Raw genomic sequence first — 18,742 nt, forward strand, 5'->3', positions numbered from 1 at the left:
GCACTCTGTCAAGTTCGCAGCTCCACCTTAATGGTAAGCAAGCATTTATTTATGTAACGTTAATGTTTCATTGTGAAATTGTACTACATTAAATTCGGGCATGTGTACAGTCTATGTACGTTGTGCTGTCTAACTTACAAACTCATCCATGCTTGTTGGATCAACTAAGTAAGTAACGTTAGGCTAGCTATCATAGTTGCTGTTGCTGTGAAGGTGGCATTAACGTTAATGTTTTATGTTACGTTAACGTTTTGGCAGTCTCGTTTATATTAGGCCTACCTTAGTTCTCAGTAAGTTACAGTTTATTATATTCATATAATTTATATAAAACATTCGCTAGTAGTGCTAGGCCTAGTATGTTACTGTCACAATGTTAGGCTGAAGATGATGTGCTGCTGGTTAACGTTAACGTGGAGGTTTAGCTGCTACCAGCTAACTTATGTAACGTTAACTCATCGTAATCAGTACATATATCTATGTGTTGCTGCAAGCAAACATCATCAATGAGCTCACCCAGCTGGCTAACGTTAGCAGCTAAATATACCTTGCGAAACTGAGTTATGCTAACACCATCTTCAGCCTGGCATTTTGACAGTAAACTCAAAAAACATACAGTATATATATAAATGATTATTCTAAAGTTTCACTTGTAAGTAGCCTTCAGTTTCAGTTGAAAATTGTTATCTAACACTGTTTATCTTTTTTTCTTCTATTTCTGCTAGGTGCTGCTTCACTCTGCTACTGGTGGTGGATCAGGCTGACTGCAACCGTTGGTCTAACGTTAGGATGCAGCACACGAGAATTTCTAAACAGAAAAAAGTGAATAAATGTACTTGCTTTTCAAACTGATAACAAGTTGTCAATGGTTATTTATGCAAGTTTGTGTAGCCTAAACCATACCTAGGCCTAGTGAAATTTATCCTGGCTGTAGATAAAGCAGGATATGAATTTCCCAAAATTACTGTATATAATATTACAGCACTGGTATTACTACTGTACTAAGTTACAGTATGATCCATAAGTACTGTGATTAAAAATACGGTAGACAATTCAATACTGTATACATTACAGCACTGGTAGTACTACTGTAGTTTGCATTTACAGTATCAGGCATAGGTACTGTGATTTCATATACAGTAGGTGTACTGTAGAGTGAAATACAGCAACTTGCTGGTTATTTGCTGCCAGCAAGTTGCTGTAAATTTTACGTTAAACTTTTTACAGTGTAGGTTTCTATAGCTTGTCTGGAAATAGTCTGGCACCTGTCAAAAGATGGAGACCTCCGAGATATTGCTAACAAGCAATATCTCCACTGGGATGTTGGACCACTCCTTTGAGGTTGGTTTCTTCCCATGACTGTGGTCTTCTGTTCACTTCACAGAGGGATTCACACAGCCTGATGCCCCCCCCTATTCTGGTGAAGCGGTTTACTTTTAAGGTTGCCTGGGTTGAACAACATTCCAGAACCGAAGAACAGAAGACATGATCATCAATTTCTGGAGGGCCCACACACTCAACACCCCGACTACCCATCAATGGTAAAGTGAAACAGGTGAGTTGCACCAAATTTCTGGGAGTGCACAGGCAGAGGACCTCACGTGTCCTAAAATGTAAATATTTTGAATTACATCAGCATTGTCTCATACTGTATTTTAGTAGGCTAGCTGTGGATGAAACAGTTACGTCCGGTTATGTGATGTTATATGTTATGTAAGGCCCACAGACAGTGGCAGCAACCTGGACTATGAAACATTATGCACACCATGGTGTCACAACTAGAACATTGTCCAAACAACCTAGACACAGATTCATTTTTTTATTAACTTTGCCAAAAAAATGGATACAGGCCCTTTTGGCCTACATCAAAATTGATTTTACATCCCGTGAGAGGTTTTTATTTACACTAATGTGCAGAGTACAAGTACAGAGACAACAAAATGCAGTTTGTGTCTAACCAGAAGTGCAAAAAAGCAGAAAAAGTGCAATGTGATATACAAAGTAGGTGGTGCATAGACAGGACAAAAGATATAGTGCAGTGTAGACAGTAGTATACAGTCGATTTCAGAAGGTGGTTTAGAGTAGTATGAATTAAATATAAGTATGTGCAGTGTATTAACAGTAGCCTTTTAAGAGCAAAATAAATATGATTATGTAATATGAACAATGTATGAACAACATGTACAGATATGTGCAATGTAGTGGCAGTACCAATATAGTAGTAGTAAAAACAAGATAAATATATGCAGTGTAATATATTACAGAAAAAAACTGAATAAATATGGATATTTAGAATTAACCATATGAACAGATATGTACAGTATGTACAGCTATGTGCAGTGTGGTAACAGTACCATTGTAGTACAGAGACAGTAACATTATAATAGTATTAAGAATAAGTGTGTGCAGGATGAAGAGCAGTAGAATATGGCTATGTATAAGTGTAATTACAGTATGTACATTTGTAAATAAATGGACACTGGATGGAATAGGGTAGTGCAGTTGTGTGTGTGTGTGTGGGGAGGGGGGGGGCTCCTTGTTGTCCCTGTCAAGGCTGCCATGGACACCTCAACAGGCACAGGCAAGGAGGCATCAGGCGAGGGCGGGGGGGCTTAGTTCGTTGGATGTCACCGGGATGCATAGCTAATGAGATGAGATGAGATGATTTGGTCATAGACCCTTTAAAGTGCATTAACAAACATGTGCGCCCTAATATTGAGCTAATGGTAACTTGGGGACAAACAAAAATGTAAAAAACTAGGTTTAGGGTCAACATTTTTTGTAGAGCATTACGCCAAAGCCCAAGTATCTGCGTTGGTTTTGAACATTTCAACTAGAAACCCTCACGTTAATGATTTAAAAAGTAATCCCTTCAACTGACCAGTATCACTGTATTCTGAATATCATCTATTTAAATTATAACTGTATTTAAAAACAGTTACTCATATTTTGTATTTTAATACGTAATCCTGTTACATGTATTACTTCCCAACACTGTGGACTAGCAACCACATCACTGGCCAAGAAAGCCCAGCAACTATACTTCCTCCATATAGCCAGGGTGCAGCACTTCAGTTCTAAAAGGTTCTGGCTGCCCTCTAGTGATGATGATGTTGTATCACAGATGACAGGCAGCTGCACTAAGGAATTATCCATGTCCAAAAGGCACCACTCACAATAATAGTTAACTATCACTGCCAGCTCCACTGAGCAGTTTTAGGGACGTATTTTTGCATTTCCTGAAAGTGAGTTAAAACGCTTGTGTGCTACACCAAGTAAAACACATCAATTAATGGTCACATGGTTATAATGAGATGAAGAGAATGCAATGTGCAATGGAATATCAGTTTAAAACAAAGGTTTGAATTCTGTGGCGATATTCCCTATCCACTGTTGACTTACCCCAAGTAGAGAGGTGCACCCTCAACCTGATTTTGTAAGAGTGTTTAATGGATATTATTTACCTCCAATATAGTTTTTTTTATTACATACTGGTGCATGCCATAGACCTAGTGTGTTTTCTGTCTAACATAAACATCAAAGTGGCATAAAAAGACCAGAAATAAGGATTTGTAAAGCTGCAGCACACAAATAAATATTTGACTGCTAGGGCACAGCACATCGGCCTGATCAAAGAGTAAAGAAAAGCAGACAGGCTTTGAACAGAAAGAGTCCAGATGTATTGATCACTCAGAAGAAGAAAGCATGGAATGTTCTGCGGATAAGAGTCCTAAAAGGTTCTGACTGCCCTCTAGTGGTCATAATTTTGTATCACAGGTGGCAAGCAGAAGGAATCTCACTAATCACTACTCACATCAGATTTAAATAAGCATGATATTGCAAGCTCCCCAGAGCACACTATGAAAATCGAACAGTTTCTTGAAGAACCTCAATGTTACTTCAAAGAACCCAGGGGCTCTTCTGAGAACTCAAATGTTCCTTGATGCTCTTAGAGGTGTCTGCAAGAACTTTAAAGGCACACTATGCAGGTTTTTTAGCTTAATATGCAAATTTTTCGCTTAATTTACCTTCATTTAACAGCTTCAGAGTCATTGGAATGGTTATATGACTTTTTTCGGGTTGAATGGTGGCCGTCTCGCTTCCCCCTAGCGCCTGTGAGCGGAAAAACCACCCTTGCAACTGTGGGCCAGCGGGCCGGCGGGCCGACGGCCTCAGTGTCAGGAAGTATAACGAGTGTAACAAATTGCTTTACTGCATTCAAATACACATACACGCCAGGCACCGGCTAGAAAAAGGTAGCGATGGAGTTTCTCAGATATTCGTCATGACAAAGCCAGCGAACAAGAAGCAAAAACCGAGAAAACAGTAAGGAAATTGCCAATACTGCATAGTTTACCTTTAAGAATGGATTCTTCCAATACCTTTTCTAGAAGGTTCCTCACAGAACCAGAGTTTCCTCCACAGTTTAAAATTGAAGAACCTCCAAAAGTTCCTCAATGATCTTATAGTTTTTACAGTGCAATGTTAGGGTGCTCGGATGGTGATATTTTTGCCCACAAAGGTTTCGCTGTTGTTGACTGTGTTTTTAGTGCTAAATAAACTTTCTTATTGATTGGCCGCTGTGGAAAATCCACTGCCTATAGCACAAGGAATTTAACACAATTATTCAGTTATGATATAGCCTTCAGTTCAATAGCTGGGATCCTTTGAGATCTAAACTGAAGACGGTAGGCCCACATGTGTTCCAAATGGACCAGGTTAATTTTGTAGATGAGAGGTCAGAGAATTAACCAAAAAACACAGCTTTGATGCTTTCCCTAGCTCGTCTCTTGTTCTTCTAGCATGGAAAAGTGATGTAGAATTTAGGTAACGTGTGATATCACATAACAGACAAAGACGCAGATTCACCCTTTTAGAGGTTTGGTGTTTCAGTCTTAATTCAATTTAATTCAGTTGAGATATTCTTTGGATGCTGTTTCGGTGTGGGGTGAGGGTCCTTTATTTCTCCATATACATGGCAAGAAGAATTAGAAAGAGTAATACTGGATGTGAATTGGCAGAATGCTACTGAGAGGATGCACACCTCCTCTATCCGTCATATACTCCACCTATCAAGGTCAAGACTTGTTAATATATATTCTGGTTCTGATCCAACATGCCTTAGGAACCAGGAACACTGTATCATAGGCTCTGTGCTTCCTAAGCTCCATCCATTTTGCTCTGCAATGTTTGATACATTTTTATTTTATTTATTAGTTTATTTGTCAGGGACAATGCAGCACACATTATTACATACATAATTATCACAGTCAAATACACACAGGTTTTGTAACATACACACAGGTTTTCACTAGTGACATTAGTATTTTCACCAGACATTAGTATTAACACTTAAATCCAAAACATTAACATACAAAAAATCCAAACATTAAAGTGTTATGTGTAATAAAGTGGAATGACAGGAAAAAAGTATTGAACACGCTAAGAGAAAGCAGTACACCAAGGCAAGGAACGAGCTGGAATCTGTAAGTAGTTAGAGAGTAATTATCCCTCCTATCTGTGCAAATTAATATAAGCTGGGTTAGTACATTGATGGGCTATAAAAACGTTTTTTCATTAGCAAGGTGTCACACAAGAAACATCTCATGATGGATAAAAGCAAAAAGCTCTCCCAAGACCTTCACAACCTTATTGTTGCAATGGAACTGTTTACAGATGCATTTCATAACTTCAGAATCTTCCACTAAGCAGCACTGAGGCCATTATCTGCAAGTGGAAGAAACATCAATGCATCATCCACTGGCCGCACATAGGACCTCCTCGCAAGATTTCTGACCAGGAAGTCAGAAGGATAGTCAGAAGAGTAGCCCAGGACAACTTGGAGAAAGCTCCAGAAAGACTTGGAGGCAGCAGGTACAATTCTTACAGAGAAAATCATGCACTCCATTACCATGGCGTCTGCACATTCATCCCACATGACTTCATTACTTAAAAAAATATGTTGAAGCTTGTTTAAAGTTTGCTACACAGAATTTGGACAAGCCTATGAAATACTGAGAGAATGTACTGTAGTCTGGTCAGACGAGAGCAACATTGAACTTTTTAGATGTCTTACTACACACCATGTTTGTAGGAGAAATGGCACTGTACATCACCCTAAAAATACCATACCAACAGTGATGTTTGGAGGTGGCGGCATCATGGTGCGGGGCTGTTTATCTCATGGTACTGGCAGACTGCATACAGTTGAAGGAATGATGAATGGAGTCATTTTTGTCCGGGAGAACCTTGCCATCCATCAGGATGATGAGGATGAGACGTGGGTACACCTTCCAGCAGCACAACCATCCAAAGGAAACTCTCAGTTGGTTTCAGAGAAAGGAAATCAAGGCCCTGACTTAAATCCAATTGAACATTTCTGGAAGGAACTAAAGATCAGGATTCACAAGAGGGACCCCTGGAATCTTTTTCAAGAAGATTTAAAGACTATCTGTTTAGATGGATGGGCCAAAATCACACCTGAATACGGCGACTGATTAGTCGTCATACAGGAAATGTCTTGAAGCTGTCATTACAGTACAAACAAAGGCTTTTCCACCAAGGATTTAAGAAATTTCAGTAGGCACGTTCGATACTTTTTTCCGGTGTCATTCCACTGAGTTAATACTAATAGCTGGTGAAAATTTCATGCGAATAGCCTCACTGGAAGTATAGTTACTGGAAATAACTGTTGACTTTGTATTTTGTTTTTCTTACCTATTTTAATGTATATTGTATCGCATGTCAATATTGGTTTTTCATTACTTGAAATGATGACTTTGTAAATATTGTTTGGAAACCTGTGCAAAAACCCAATAAAGATAATTTCAATAATAATATGTCTCCGTAATACAGGTGTCAACCCTAAAAACCCACATTACGGCAAGATCTTTTGAGAGAAAGAATACCTGTGTGTGTGCTGTAGTGTGTGAGAGGGACGTGCTATGTCTGTGTGTGTGTGTGTGTGTGTGTGTGTGTGTGTGTGTGTGTGTATGTGTGTTTTACTCCAGTATAGAGTGTAGTCTTACTGGTGTTGAGGGAAGATGGTAAGGAGAATTAAGCTGCACTGCTTTATTAGTGTAGAGACATTTGTGTTTAAAGACACATAAATACAGAGTATAGTTCTCACATGCAGATACACACGATGACTGATCTACTATCTCAACAGAGCCAGATCAATCACAAATACCCAAAGTACAGTCGACAAAGGTGGCGGATGATGGCGAGACTGATCAAATTTTCTATGAAATTAGGCATGCTACATTTGATCAATCAATCAATCAATCAATCAATCAATCAACCAACCAACCCACCAACCCAAATGCTAATTCAGTCAGTTAATCACACAGACTGAGGACATATTTAATCAAACCACAGCCAGTTAGTTACTTGGTTATTTTGGTCTTAAGACATGCCAGTGATATTCTCTGTACTTCTGTATTTGTCTTCCATAGATGGTGGTGAGCATAACTCAGGAGCTCCCCTTACTGACAGCAGGGTGCACTGGTACACCCTGGTAGCTGTTTTTTTTTGTGCTACTGTCACTGGTATTTTTGTATTATCGGTGAGTGTCTCTGGTTTGTTTTGCTTTGCTGCAATGAACAAAAATGATGGCTGTATATCTAGTGGTTTAGAAAACAAGTTGTCCTCTAGTGATCATGCATTTAGTATTATAAGGAAAGATCCAGAGTTAAAACAACCTATTTTCAAACCACTGACAAGGCTCAAAATAGCCTTACTTCGGTGATAGCATCGTTAGGGTCCCTACAGACAAACCAAAGTATTGTAAACTTTAAAAGTGTACAAAGAGCTTATAACAAGACTTTTTCTGAAAGAAGCGCATTGCCTGACTTTCTGTTAGCAATTTATTTTGACGTGGCCAATGAGTCCAGTGTGTGTTACTGTGATGTGTTTTTCTGTTATTGTATGTTTTCACTAGCAGAACCAGAACCAGACCTCAGCTTGCCCGTCTGATGGCAGGAGGGACCAGAGTGGAACGGGAGAGTAGGGAGAAGGCTGCCATGCATTATCAGATCAATGGACAAGCAGAGAGAGCGGGAGAACTGGTGGACACCCAACAAACACATGACGTTTGGGGAACTTTCCCTAAAGGTTCATTGAAGGTACACAAAATGAAATCTTTAGAGGATGTTCTGGGGACATTTGTACATACGTCAGTCCAGAAATGTTAGGCCTATGCTTTGTGGCACTGTGCAATTTGCAAGGCAAATTCATGAAATTTTCAGTTTTTGAAGAAGACCCCCCCAATGTATTGAATAAATGTGAATACTGTGAACAAACACTTTTAACCTTTCCAGGAATATTTTTTATTATTACACATACATCATGATATATCATAGATCAAATTGTCTTGCAATGAATAGTCTAGTTGAAATGAAGAGTATTTCAGAATCACTGTATCATGATACCATCGTTATAGACATAGACAAAATCGTATTGTAGTTTGGAGTAGGCCTACACCAGAGTCCTAGCCTGACGAGCCAGACCCACATTAAAATGTAGGGTCTGGGCACTCACCGTTTGCAGTACTCAGTCCGAGGGGCGGGATAATCGGTTGTCTTTCAAATTCCCTCTGCACGCAATAGGACAGCGCTGAGTCCCATACGTTTTCCCACCAGCGGAGCTAATTGGCTAATTGGCTAGTTGGCTACTTTTGCCAACTTAAAACAAATTTAAATCATGTCACACTGTTGGCCAACAGCAACATCCATCTTCTTTGTTTTCAAGTAGCAGGGAATTCAAGCCAAACCGTTGCAACTCTGCCATCAATCATTATGTTAAGCCCGCCTAACGACTCTATACACGATTTGATTGGGCTGATAGAAGTTAAATTTTTCGAGCTCACAAGCCAACGGAGAGTTGCTAGACTAGCCCTGGAAGCAAATGTAATTTGCTGCTGCTAGGGTGCGTCTAGATTTCTAAGCTACCAGAGTCCTAATTATTCTTGCCTCACTAAATGCCGCAAAGTGTCCTCCTTTTTGGTGTTATGGAAATGGCCACCCTAGATACAATATATGAAGGTGCTATGCCATTCAGAGCTTTGTAAGTAATTAACATAACCTTGAAGCACCAATTAAAATAGAAACAGGAACCTGAAAAGGAGAGAAGATGAGGAAACAGTTGGAAATTGTACCGCACGTTTATTCATGTTTTCTCAAGTGCAGACAAGTTATTTTAAAAGCGCTTTTACAGGTTCTGTGGACAGGCACAACACATAGTGAGACTAATATTACAAAGTTCAGCACAGTTTTATATGTTTATATAATATCATCAAATTATTATTACTATTAATTATTAACATTAACACGTTTTATACATGTCTCATGTTCTAATAGTAACATCAGTACCGATGGTTATATTAGGTGAATATATTTTCTTTATTTCCCTCGTCTGCAGCACACCTTCACTTTAGATAGAGAAACTTTGGTGATTCTTTATGTACAAAGAAGAAACCTGCTGATTCAAAACACATGTGAAGGACGCCTACTGGCAAATTGGTATAAATGTAAGCAAGTATTTTAAATATGACACTTTATAGCCCTACTTCTAAACTACAGCCTAAACCCTGTGGGAGAATACCCATTTATATGAAATAATGTATAAAGTTTATACTTTAAGTTTATAAACATTTATCACCCGGAGAGAAGAAATACTCTTTTCTGATTGGCTGGCGGGGTGGCTTTTAATTCTGAATAACGGGACACCTATGAAGTAGATCTGGTAAAAAAAATGTAATTGCTGTTTCATATCAATGCTTATGAATGGTAACTATAACAACAATAGTAGGACAACGGTTGATACTGGAGGCAGGCTTCGCAACAATGGAATCAACGGTAAACAAGCTAACTGTCCATGCTATCGCTGTTATAGGGCCAACAACTTCAAATGAACACTCACAACATTAGAACAAAATGGATGTCCAGTTCCTCTCACCTTCCCAGAGCTTTCCTGGATTTGATTCATTGATTGATCGAGTTAAACTCAAAATGTGTCATGTTCTCATACAGTAGGGTGTATTAGCAACACTTTTTTATAATTACCAGTTAGCTTCCAATGTGTTTCTGGGTCAACTTCGTCTCTGTTCATCTGTAAGTAGTGTAATGTTGTGATGATCAGTTCAGTATGATACAGATAGAGATTTAGTTCACTCTCAGTGGTTTAAATACATAATCTTTGCCCAGGTTTTTCTCTCCCATGGAGTCTCCACTCTTCCATGCAGAGAGCTAACCTGAAGTCTGCTCTAAGAGCTTAAAGATGCTCGCCACTCTGGACTTTGAGACTCTGGAAAGCTCATGTCATCAACAGGCCCTTTCTTGGCTTTGTCCAGGATAGAAGAACCTCAGGGGGAGCCTAAGGGTGTGTGACTGACGAGTGAAAGATGCCCACAGTGTGGCTCTGACCACATGAGCATTATGAGGTGGAGGACGAAGCTAAGCGCAGGTTGGCCGTATCAGGGAACCCCGGATCCCTCAGGTCACTCAGCTTCCTGGAGAAGGAGCTGAGACGCGTGCTGATGGAGTCTCTCTTCTGGGACAGGCGCGGCGCTTTCTCCTTGTAGAGGCGCCACAGCTGCTCGCGGAAGTGGTTCCCCACGAAGCAGTAGAGGAAAGGGTTGATGGCGCTGTTGGAGAAGCCCAGGCAGAGCGAGAAGGACATGAGCGCCTCCACAGCCTTCTCCACCCAGCACGGCATGTGGACGCCCAGCGAGGCCAGCGCACTCAGGAAGGTCAGCACGTGGAAGGGGAACCAGCAGAGGAAGAAGGCCAGCACCACGGCCACCACCATGCGCAGCACGCGGTCCAGGTGCTCGGGGCCCTGCTCGATGGACGGCGTGTTGAGCAGGTGGCGCCCGATGCGGTAGTAGCAGGTGACGATGACGGTGAGCGGGAGCAGGAAGCCCAGCGTGTTCTTGGCCAGCGCCTGCGCCGGGTACCACTCGGCCGACGGGTAGGCCATCACGCAGCCCGTCACGTTGAGCGCCGCCAGAGGGTGCAGCTGGCGGAACCAGATGTTGGGCACCGTGCTCAGGGCGGCGATGGCCCAGATGGCGACACTCACGGCCCGCGCTCGGCACACGCTGCGGCTCGACTGCGAGCGGAACGGGTGCACGATGGCCCGGTAGCGGTCCACGCTCATGCAGGTGATGAAGAAGATGCTGGCGTAGACGTTGAGCGACAGCAGGCCGCCGCACACTTTACACATGACCCAGCCGAACACCCAGGTGTAGTCCAGTGAGTAGTAGACGGCCCAGAACGGCAGTCCGGACAGGAACAGCAGGTCCGACATGGCCAGGTTGACCAGGTACGTGTTGGCCACTGTCTGCCGACACGAACGCCGACAGAGCACGCACACCACCAGCACGTTGCCGAGGAAACCGAGTACAAAGATGACGCTGTACATGGCGGGGACGAGGCCCTTCTGGTGCAAAGATGGGGAGAATGAGTCGCAGGACGCCTCTGGCACAGAGATGTTCTGGCCGTTTTCGGTATCCATTGGGATCGCTGCTCTGGGCTGACCTCACTGGAGAAACTGAGAGGAGCTGCTGAAAATGGGGGGAAGAAGAAGTGTGAGCTCAGAAGACAGTTAAGATGATAAACAACCCTTCTGAGTCCTTCGAAAAACTCATGCTTGTGTTGTTAGAACGTTGCCGCATGGCTGTTTGCAAGAAAGCAAAATGTTAAAAAAAAAGTCCCAAAGGGCAGCCTTAAATCACACACAAAATGTTATGGGTTGCCAAAAAAATTGAGGCTCTCAGACAACTGAGTCTCCAGTGAGTTAAGACACATGTGAAAGGGTACCAGTTGTCCATCGAATGGAGGAATATTTCCCTGCTTGTTTGCGCAAATACCCTGACCATTGCAGCTGTTCCTTCCCTGCCATTATATAATTACGAATGGGAACTGAAAGAGGGCATGACGAGCCACACTGGTGCTTCATCAGGAGTATAAACTGACAGTAAGTAGTGAACGTATGTGCTTACTACGTCTGTGTACATATGGGAAAATGTTAGTGTGTGTGTATGTGTGTGAGTGTGTGAGAAAGATGTAGAGGAAGTACTTCGGATTGAGAATGCATCCATATGTGTACATTTGGTGTGACTGCGAGGCAATAGTTGGCCAACTATTATTGGCTGTTTCATTGTGCAATGTGGTTCTTCTAGTTCCCCCTTAGGACATTTGTAGCCTGAGAAAGCCCCCTCGCCTCCTCCCCACTCGGCTGAGGGGGCCCCCATGACTCTGGACGCACTCCACCAGCGTCATTATGTAACGCAGACACGAAGGCTGCAAAGAGTCGCTCATATCCGTTCTATGAGAGGACTCTTTACAATATTGCACAAGACAAATATCACCTATTGCAAAGTGCGGTGGTTATTAAGCCATAACCAAACCAGGATATAATAACTCATACAAAATCCAAAACAAATTGGTATAATTGGTTGCTATGAGTTTACTTTTTTTGTTGGAGGACTGTATAGCATACATGAGATGTTATTTTCAGGGAACCTTTGGAATAGGTATTACAATTAGACTAGAAATTATATCATATTTAGGTAAACATATTTACCTAAACAATAGATAAAAGAGTTGGCTACCATTTTGCTTTTCATCCTGAATCTTTGTCACTTTTATGGTCAGCGTGAGATCATTCAGGTAAGCTGTTTTTGTCTAAGTCTATTATCAGCTTCATACAGTTAAGTATTTTCCAGTTTTTAGATGTCCAGTTTTTTCTCTGTGTTTTCACTTTCACATGTAGATATTTGAAACAGAAAGTCTTCTCTCGTCTGACTCTGGTGCAAATACTAAGTTTCGCATAAAAACATAAAAAATACATATGAACTATGAACCTCTATGATGTGTTTTCTCTTATATCACCACACTCGCTGGAGAAAAGAGGTCTGCTGTGCATTTTCTCTCCGTGGAATGTGCCCAGATTAGATTACTAGTTAAAACACACAGCAGGCTAATCCTTCCACACGTAACTCACACGGTATGCAAAGCCATGTTTACCTTACAGTTATTAATATTGCACAGTTCACAATTCTATAGTATGGCAAGTTTGAATTGATCCTTACACAGTGACAGATGTTCCAGTGGTTGCCAATTGCTCCCAAGTCCAATCTCGCTTTTTACCGTTTCTTAATGTTCTGCAGACGGTCCAGTCAGAATAAAACAGGAGAACGATCCAGCCTTTAATCCAAGCAGCAGTCCAGAGATGTGAGAGCAAGGTCCAGTAGTATGACTTGTGTGTTTGTATGCAAGTGCGTGTTGTGTATGTATCTGATCAGCCGGACAGATGTACAAGCTCTCCCAAAGTTTTTATGTTTCCTCTGCTCTTGAGGGACATGTCGATGAGGAGACGAGGGAGGAGGGATGCAGAGAGTGGGGGGGTTGGAGGGGGATAGAAAGTGAGTTGACTGTATGCCAGAAGTTCAGGATTGGCCTTCCTCGATCGCCAGTAAAAACCAGTCCCCAGACTCCTGTCAAAAATAATGACGCTCACACCACGTCACAAAGAGGGGCTGAAATTAAATCAAGATGTTGTTGGTGTGGATTTTCTGTCTTAATTAAATACAGAGGGTTTTTTTTTTCCACCATGCTGAAAGACAACACTATAATGATGGATAAATTTGCTTCTAATGAGATGTAAGATGATGGTGATTGCAAGGTCCCTACTCATTGGGAGCTGTTAAAGATCTTAATGATGATGATTGTACTAGCCGTTCTTGGTATGCTGCCTGGGAAACATCAAAACATTCTCCAGTTACCGAAGTAATGCAAATAAATAACATGGCTCAGATTTGAGGTCAGGTGATCTGTCTTGTGTAATTTCACATCTTGTAAGTAACATCATCTTTAGTAGCATCATTAATGACAATTAAGGAAGAAGAGGCCTTACTTTAGTGGCATCGGCTGGGCTTGAGTTCTTTTTCATGCAGATGTATGTGTGTGTGTGTGTGTGGGGGGGGGGGGTTGCGCGCACTCACAGAAGTGTGCATGCATATGTGTGTGTGTAAGTGTGTGAGTGTGTGGAGGGGATCTTGCCCTTATAAACATGCCAATTATCTGATTAACCAAGAACATGAGCTCTTCCGTTTGGGGCAGATAAGTGTCTCCACAGTTTCCGGGGAAAACAAGAAGCACTATGTCTTTTGTTTGTGATCTCCTAAATATGGACCTATGGGTATTTTGATCTTGTAGCTGTTTCTCTTGTAGCCTATCTGTCTAATTCTTTCCCTTTACTTTCGGTAACCTGTATGCGCAATGCTTCCTGTGAGCTTTGTATTACTTTTCCAGGATTCCACGTTCTCCTAAAACTTCATCTGATGAATAAGAGGGACTGTTGAGAGGTGTTATAACGCACTTGGGAACCTCCTGTCATTGCTCAACACCAAAACTGAAATTCTGGAAGCCAGCTACAGAACAATAACACACCCTTGCACGACATTGTGCAAAGAAAATGGCAAGTACAAAACATTACAGCATTGTGGAGCAGAAAAGAACGGAGGAAAGAGAAGGAAAGTTGACCAGAGATCACCTATCTGAGGGCCGTCTGTAGGGTCATCTCACTATTTGATCAATGTAAGAGGATAAGCTACGTAAACAGAGCAGTGGCTATTGCTTATGACCTCACTGTTTTGCTGGAAGGCAAGAAAAGATAAAAAAAAAAAAAAAAAATATCTTAATCTTTGTGGAATTTGAGCTGGAGAGGAAATGCAGTCTCAATCACAAAATAATGCCAAAGGTTATGGACCGCGTATTGCACTTTATATGTGGAAAAGGACAATTTAGCCTTTTTTGGCTCTTCAAATCAATTTTGAACAAATCTTTTTTTGCCCAGTATTGTTGGAAGACATAGCAGCATTACACTGCTGAACCATGGAACTACTCACACATGAGAGTTTTGGGCACTGTTGAAGGAAATCTTATAAAATGCTACGTTTGGCCCTCTGGTAAAGTTCTATTGAAAATATATGATTCTTTTCTGACCTAATGAAATGATACACCATATTTGGCACTAAAAGCACATATGTAATATATATGATATTGTTGTATGATCAGTCATATAGGTCACGCATCACCTTGCATTGCTCAGCCCTTTCCAACAGCAGCAACCTCAGAAAAGGACAAGAGTCAATCGAGTGTACTTTGCAATGCACAATTATTTTGACATTTTTGCCACTAGGGAAATGTTCTACTTCCATTATCAACGGCTACATCTCTATTGCCGATACAAAAACTGTTGCAGGGCCCTTTGTGACTATACACTTTCGACCTTGAATTTAAGTCTTTTTTGTTGGATTGGGCTGTGGCACAGAACAGAAGGCCGACTCTGCCATATCTTTATATGGACATTCCTCACAGCAGTGTTCCCTATGGATTGCAAGGGATTCTGAGGCACACCGTTGAACACTGGAGAAAAGCAAAGTGGAGTCAGCAGTATGGTTCAAATCTGTTCTAATTATCATAATTGTACATTTCTAAGTATGTAATGTGAGCCTATGTCTGTGATCAGCATCAGCAACGTTTGTCCACATCAGGTTTGATACTGTACTGTAGAACACGCCATTGTCAGTGTGTTTTTTCTCTAGTTGACGTTCTGTCTTTTTTATGCATCTTTTTGTTCTCAGGCCTTTGTGTGCCTGCGTTGCCTTGAACCCCTGGTTCTTATTTCTGTTTTCTGAGCTTTCTGTATCTGGACTTGTTTTGAAAGTTTTTTTGTCACTGCTTATTTTGACTTCACACTGTGCCTTCGTTGAATATAACCTTATTTGGGTCTGCTCATGGGTCCAACCTGTATCTCCAACCTACTGTTTAAGTGGGGACATAACACTATATCTCCAACCTACTGTATATGTGGGGACATAATAGTATTGTCTCTGATGTGACAAATTAGGTGGAAACATATCAATTATCAAATTGAACAGCAAACACTCAACTTTCTGTACAAAAAAAAGGAAAGAAATTGAGAGGAAATTGTATGACTTTAATCAGAATAAAGCATGAATCTACCCTAAAAACTGGCACATTTCATAGTCATTTCCTACATTATCACAATTATATATTATCGCATACAGTTTATGTAAGTAAATATTTTCATGTAACTCAAAGTTATGTGTATGTCTTTTATTATGAATGTGTCCATAACCATTTCATTTGGCATATGACATGTATTGGAGACAAAGAATATGCCAAAGGAAGCTGTACTGCATATGACCCTTATGGGCAGAGGCTGTGTAGGTCAAAGGGATGTCCAAGCACAATGTGCTATGAATATCTCTGATACAGTATTGTGTTAAATATGCTTCTCATGACTTAATAGGAAGAAGATGTGTGTCATGTCATGTATGTTGTAGTTGCCATGGTGGCTCTGCTCCTGGGCTGTTCACAGGCAGCTGTTTCTGCTCCACAGAGGGAGGCACAGGGCCTTGGCAGCTGAATTCAACTGGGGGCCCCGGGGTCGGCCATGTCGGAGAGCCCTCATGGGACGACCCAGCACACTCTGTCCATCCTACAGGCCTGAGAGAGGCTCTGGAATGAGCCGTGTCGTGTTCTCACGTCTCCGCATCAGCTATCCGTCCTTATGAAACCTCCTAAATTCGGACCACGGGTCACAGATCCTCGCGGTTTCCTGTGTGGAGCCCTATGAACTGCATCAGGGTGCTCCCACCATCACCCTCCACACAAACACACACATGCACACACACACACACACACACACACACACACACACACACACACACACACACACACACACACACACACACACACAGAAAAAGAAAAGCAGAAAGCTCTTAAAATACCCAGCCTGTGCATCGTCCCCCGTGCTTACACCCCGCTGAGAAGCAGGCCTAAGGCTTGTTTTAATGGAGAGAGGAGAGACCACCACTGACCTCCCACACCCCTCCTAATGAACTCTGTAAAACATTCCCAAGACAGCTATTCTAGGAGACACATGCCCTGTGCCAGTCCTGTGAAAATGACCCATTTCCAGAGTAAAAAACAAATATCCACATATATCTACTGTCAATTACAGCCTCCCAGGCCACAGACAGCATGGAGCTGGTTGCTTTACAGTTTTTTACAACTGTTTACACACGCTTTCAAAACTGTGTCTGTATTTTTCAAAACTCCACACACAAAACCAACAATTGCTCACACAAAATGCAAAATGCCTCAAATCTCCAGCAAAATGACACACAACATTCAAAATGTCATAAACACATCTTTAAATCAAACATTCGCCTCACATTACAAACACTTTTGTCATAATATGACATTTTGGATACATCATGTACACACTGTTGCTCACACTGTTGCACGCTCTTCTGTCTTTCATATGCTTTATGTATTTCCATACAAGAATGAAAGTTACGGTATCTACACTGTACAAAGAGAAGTTGAAATACACAGTAAAAATGCAAGCCAAAAAATAGTGATTTTTCCCAAATAATTTGCTGTTGTGAATACAGTATTTTACAGCCAACAAGAACAAAGCAAAGCAAAATAGACCACCAGATGAGGCAATGACCACCAGATGTACATGGAGTTCTGAAAAAGCTGATTTTGCCTATGGAAATGACTGACTACTATAAATTTTACTTTGCTTTTTCCAAAGAAAAGTGTGTGTGTGTGTGTGTGTGTGTGTGTGTGTGTGTGTCTGTATGTGTGTGTGTGTGGGGGGGGGGGGGTTGTGTATGTATTCATAGGTCTATAGAAAAATGACACAAAAACACAAAAAAGACACAAAAATATAGTAAAGTTTTACTGTACATAAAGTCGACCTTTTGTAGAACATTCCTGTCAAAGTATCTGCATTGGTTCTGAAATCCTCTACGGCCAGATTGAAAGGGTCCATACCTACATATAGAGTATCTATTTATAGGCCTATACTAAGGCAATGACTGGATGGTGTTCCATAAAGTAATGAGTGTTTACACATGTGAAGAGAGAGAGTGAAGCACTGGTGATTTAGTGTGGCATTTTGATGGGTTGTGTTTGAAAAATGAAATCAAGTTACTTCCTGTTCGATTTTTGTGTGTTAAGTAGAAAATTGTGTGTGGTGTTTTGCAAAATGTGTTTTAGTCAATTGAAAACTGAGTCAAACACTGAGAATTGAAACTGAGTCAAACACTGAGAATATGGTTTTGCAGATTTGGTGTGGGGTTATGATGTTTGGAAGACATGTTTAGAAAATTGTGTGACAAGCAAAGATTTAGTGTGTAAGCATTTAAAAAAAACTGTGACAGAAACCGCCAATTTGATAATATTAATAGTAGGTGTACCACTGTGAAGTGGATGGATAATTGTTGCAAGGAAAAACATCAAATTAGAAATAAGTAGAATACATTTATATCTTTCTTGACAAAAACAACAAAAGAAAAAAACATGCAAAATAGCATCTTTTCAGCAACATGTCCGGTGTCAAGTCTGAACTCACAGACAAACTTCACGAGAAATCAAAACTTCACTGGTCTCAAAGCTTCTTTAAACCCCTAGAGACGAATGCCCACTTTATCCATGCCCATACAGTTTTGCCTGTTTAAGGAAAGAAATTTGCAGCAGGTTGTTGCTGTTCAGAAGCACTCCCTCAATGCGAAATCCATGACAAAACTGTGGAATGTGTGTGTGTGTGTGTGTGTGTGTGTGTGTGTGTGTGTGTGTGTGTGCGTGTGTGCGCATATGCGTATGTGTGTGTGTGTGTGTGTGTGTGTGTGTGTGTGTGT

At 41.2% G+C, this 18,742-nt stretch overlaps 1 protein-coding gene and 1 long non-coding RNA gene across 4 annotated transcripts; one reads left to right on the forward strand and one right to left on the reverse strand.

Moving 5' to 3' along the window:
- The first annotated feature begins 1,387 nt into the window (after positions 1–1,387).
- Positions 1,388–10,326, forward strand: LOC121710077. Of its 2 annotated transcripts, XR_006032092.1 has the most exons (4): positions 1,388–1,552; positions 7,452–7,561; positions 7,940–8,120; positions 10,200–10,326. It is a non-coding gene; the product is annotated as an uncharacterized LOC121710077 (long non-coding RNA). The 2 variants fall into 2 exon arrangements; XR_006032091.1 differs by lacking the exon at positions 1,388–1,552 and having other exon boundaries at positions 7,419–7,561.
- agtr2 (angiotensin II receptor, type 2) lies at positions 9,139–13,360 on the reverse strand. 2 transcript variants are annotated; one of them, XM_042093929.1, is made up of 2 exons: positions 13,091–13,360; positions 9,139–11,557 (listed from the first exon to the last, which is right to left on the reverse strand). In XM_042093929.1, exon 2 carries the CDS (start codon positions 11,509–11,511, stop codon positions 10,429–10,431), a length of 1,083 nt encoding a protein of 360 aa, XP_041949863.1. In that variant the 5' UTR covers positions 11,512–11,557; positions 13,091–13,360; the 3' UTR covers positions 9,139–10,428. The 2 variants fall into 2 exon arrangements, with proteins under 2 accessions (XP_041949863.1, XP_041949862.1); XM_042093928.1 differs by having other exon boundaries at positions 9,139–11,560.
- Positions 13,361–18,742: the final 5,382 nt, after the last annotated feature.

Source organism: Alosa sapidissima, chromosome 5, assembly GCF_018492685.1.
Source record: "Alosa sapidissima isolate fAloSap1 chromosome 5, fAloSap1.pri, whole genome shotgun sequence".
NCBI classification, from domain to species: Eukaryota; Metazoa; Chordata; class Actinopteri; order Clupeiformes; family Clupeidae; genus Alosa; species Alosa sapidissima.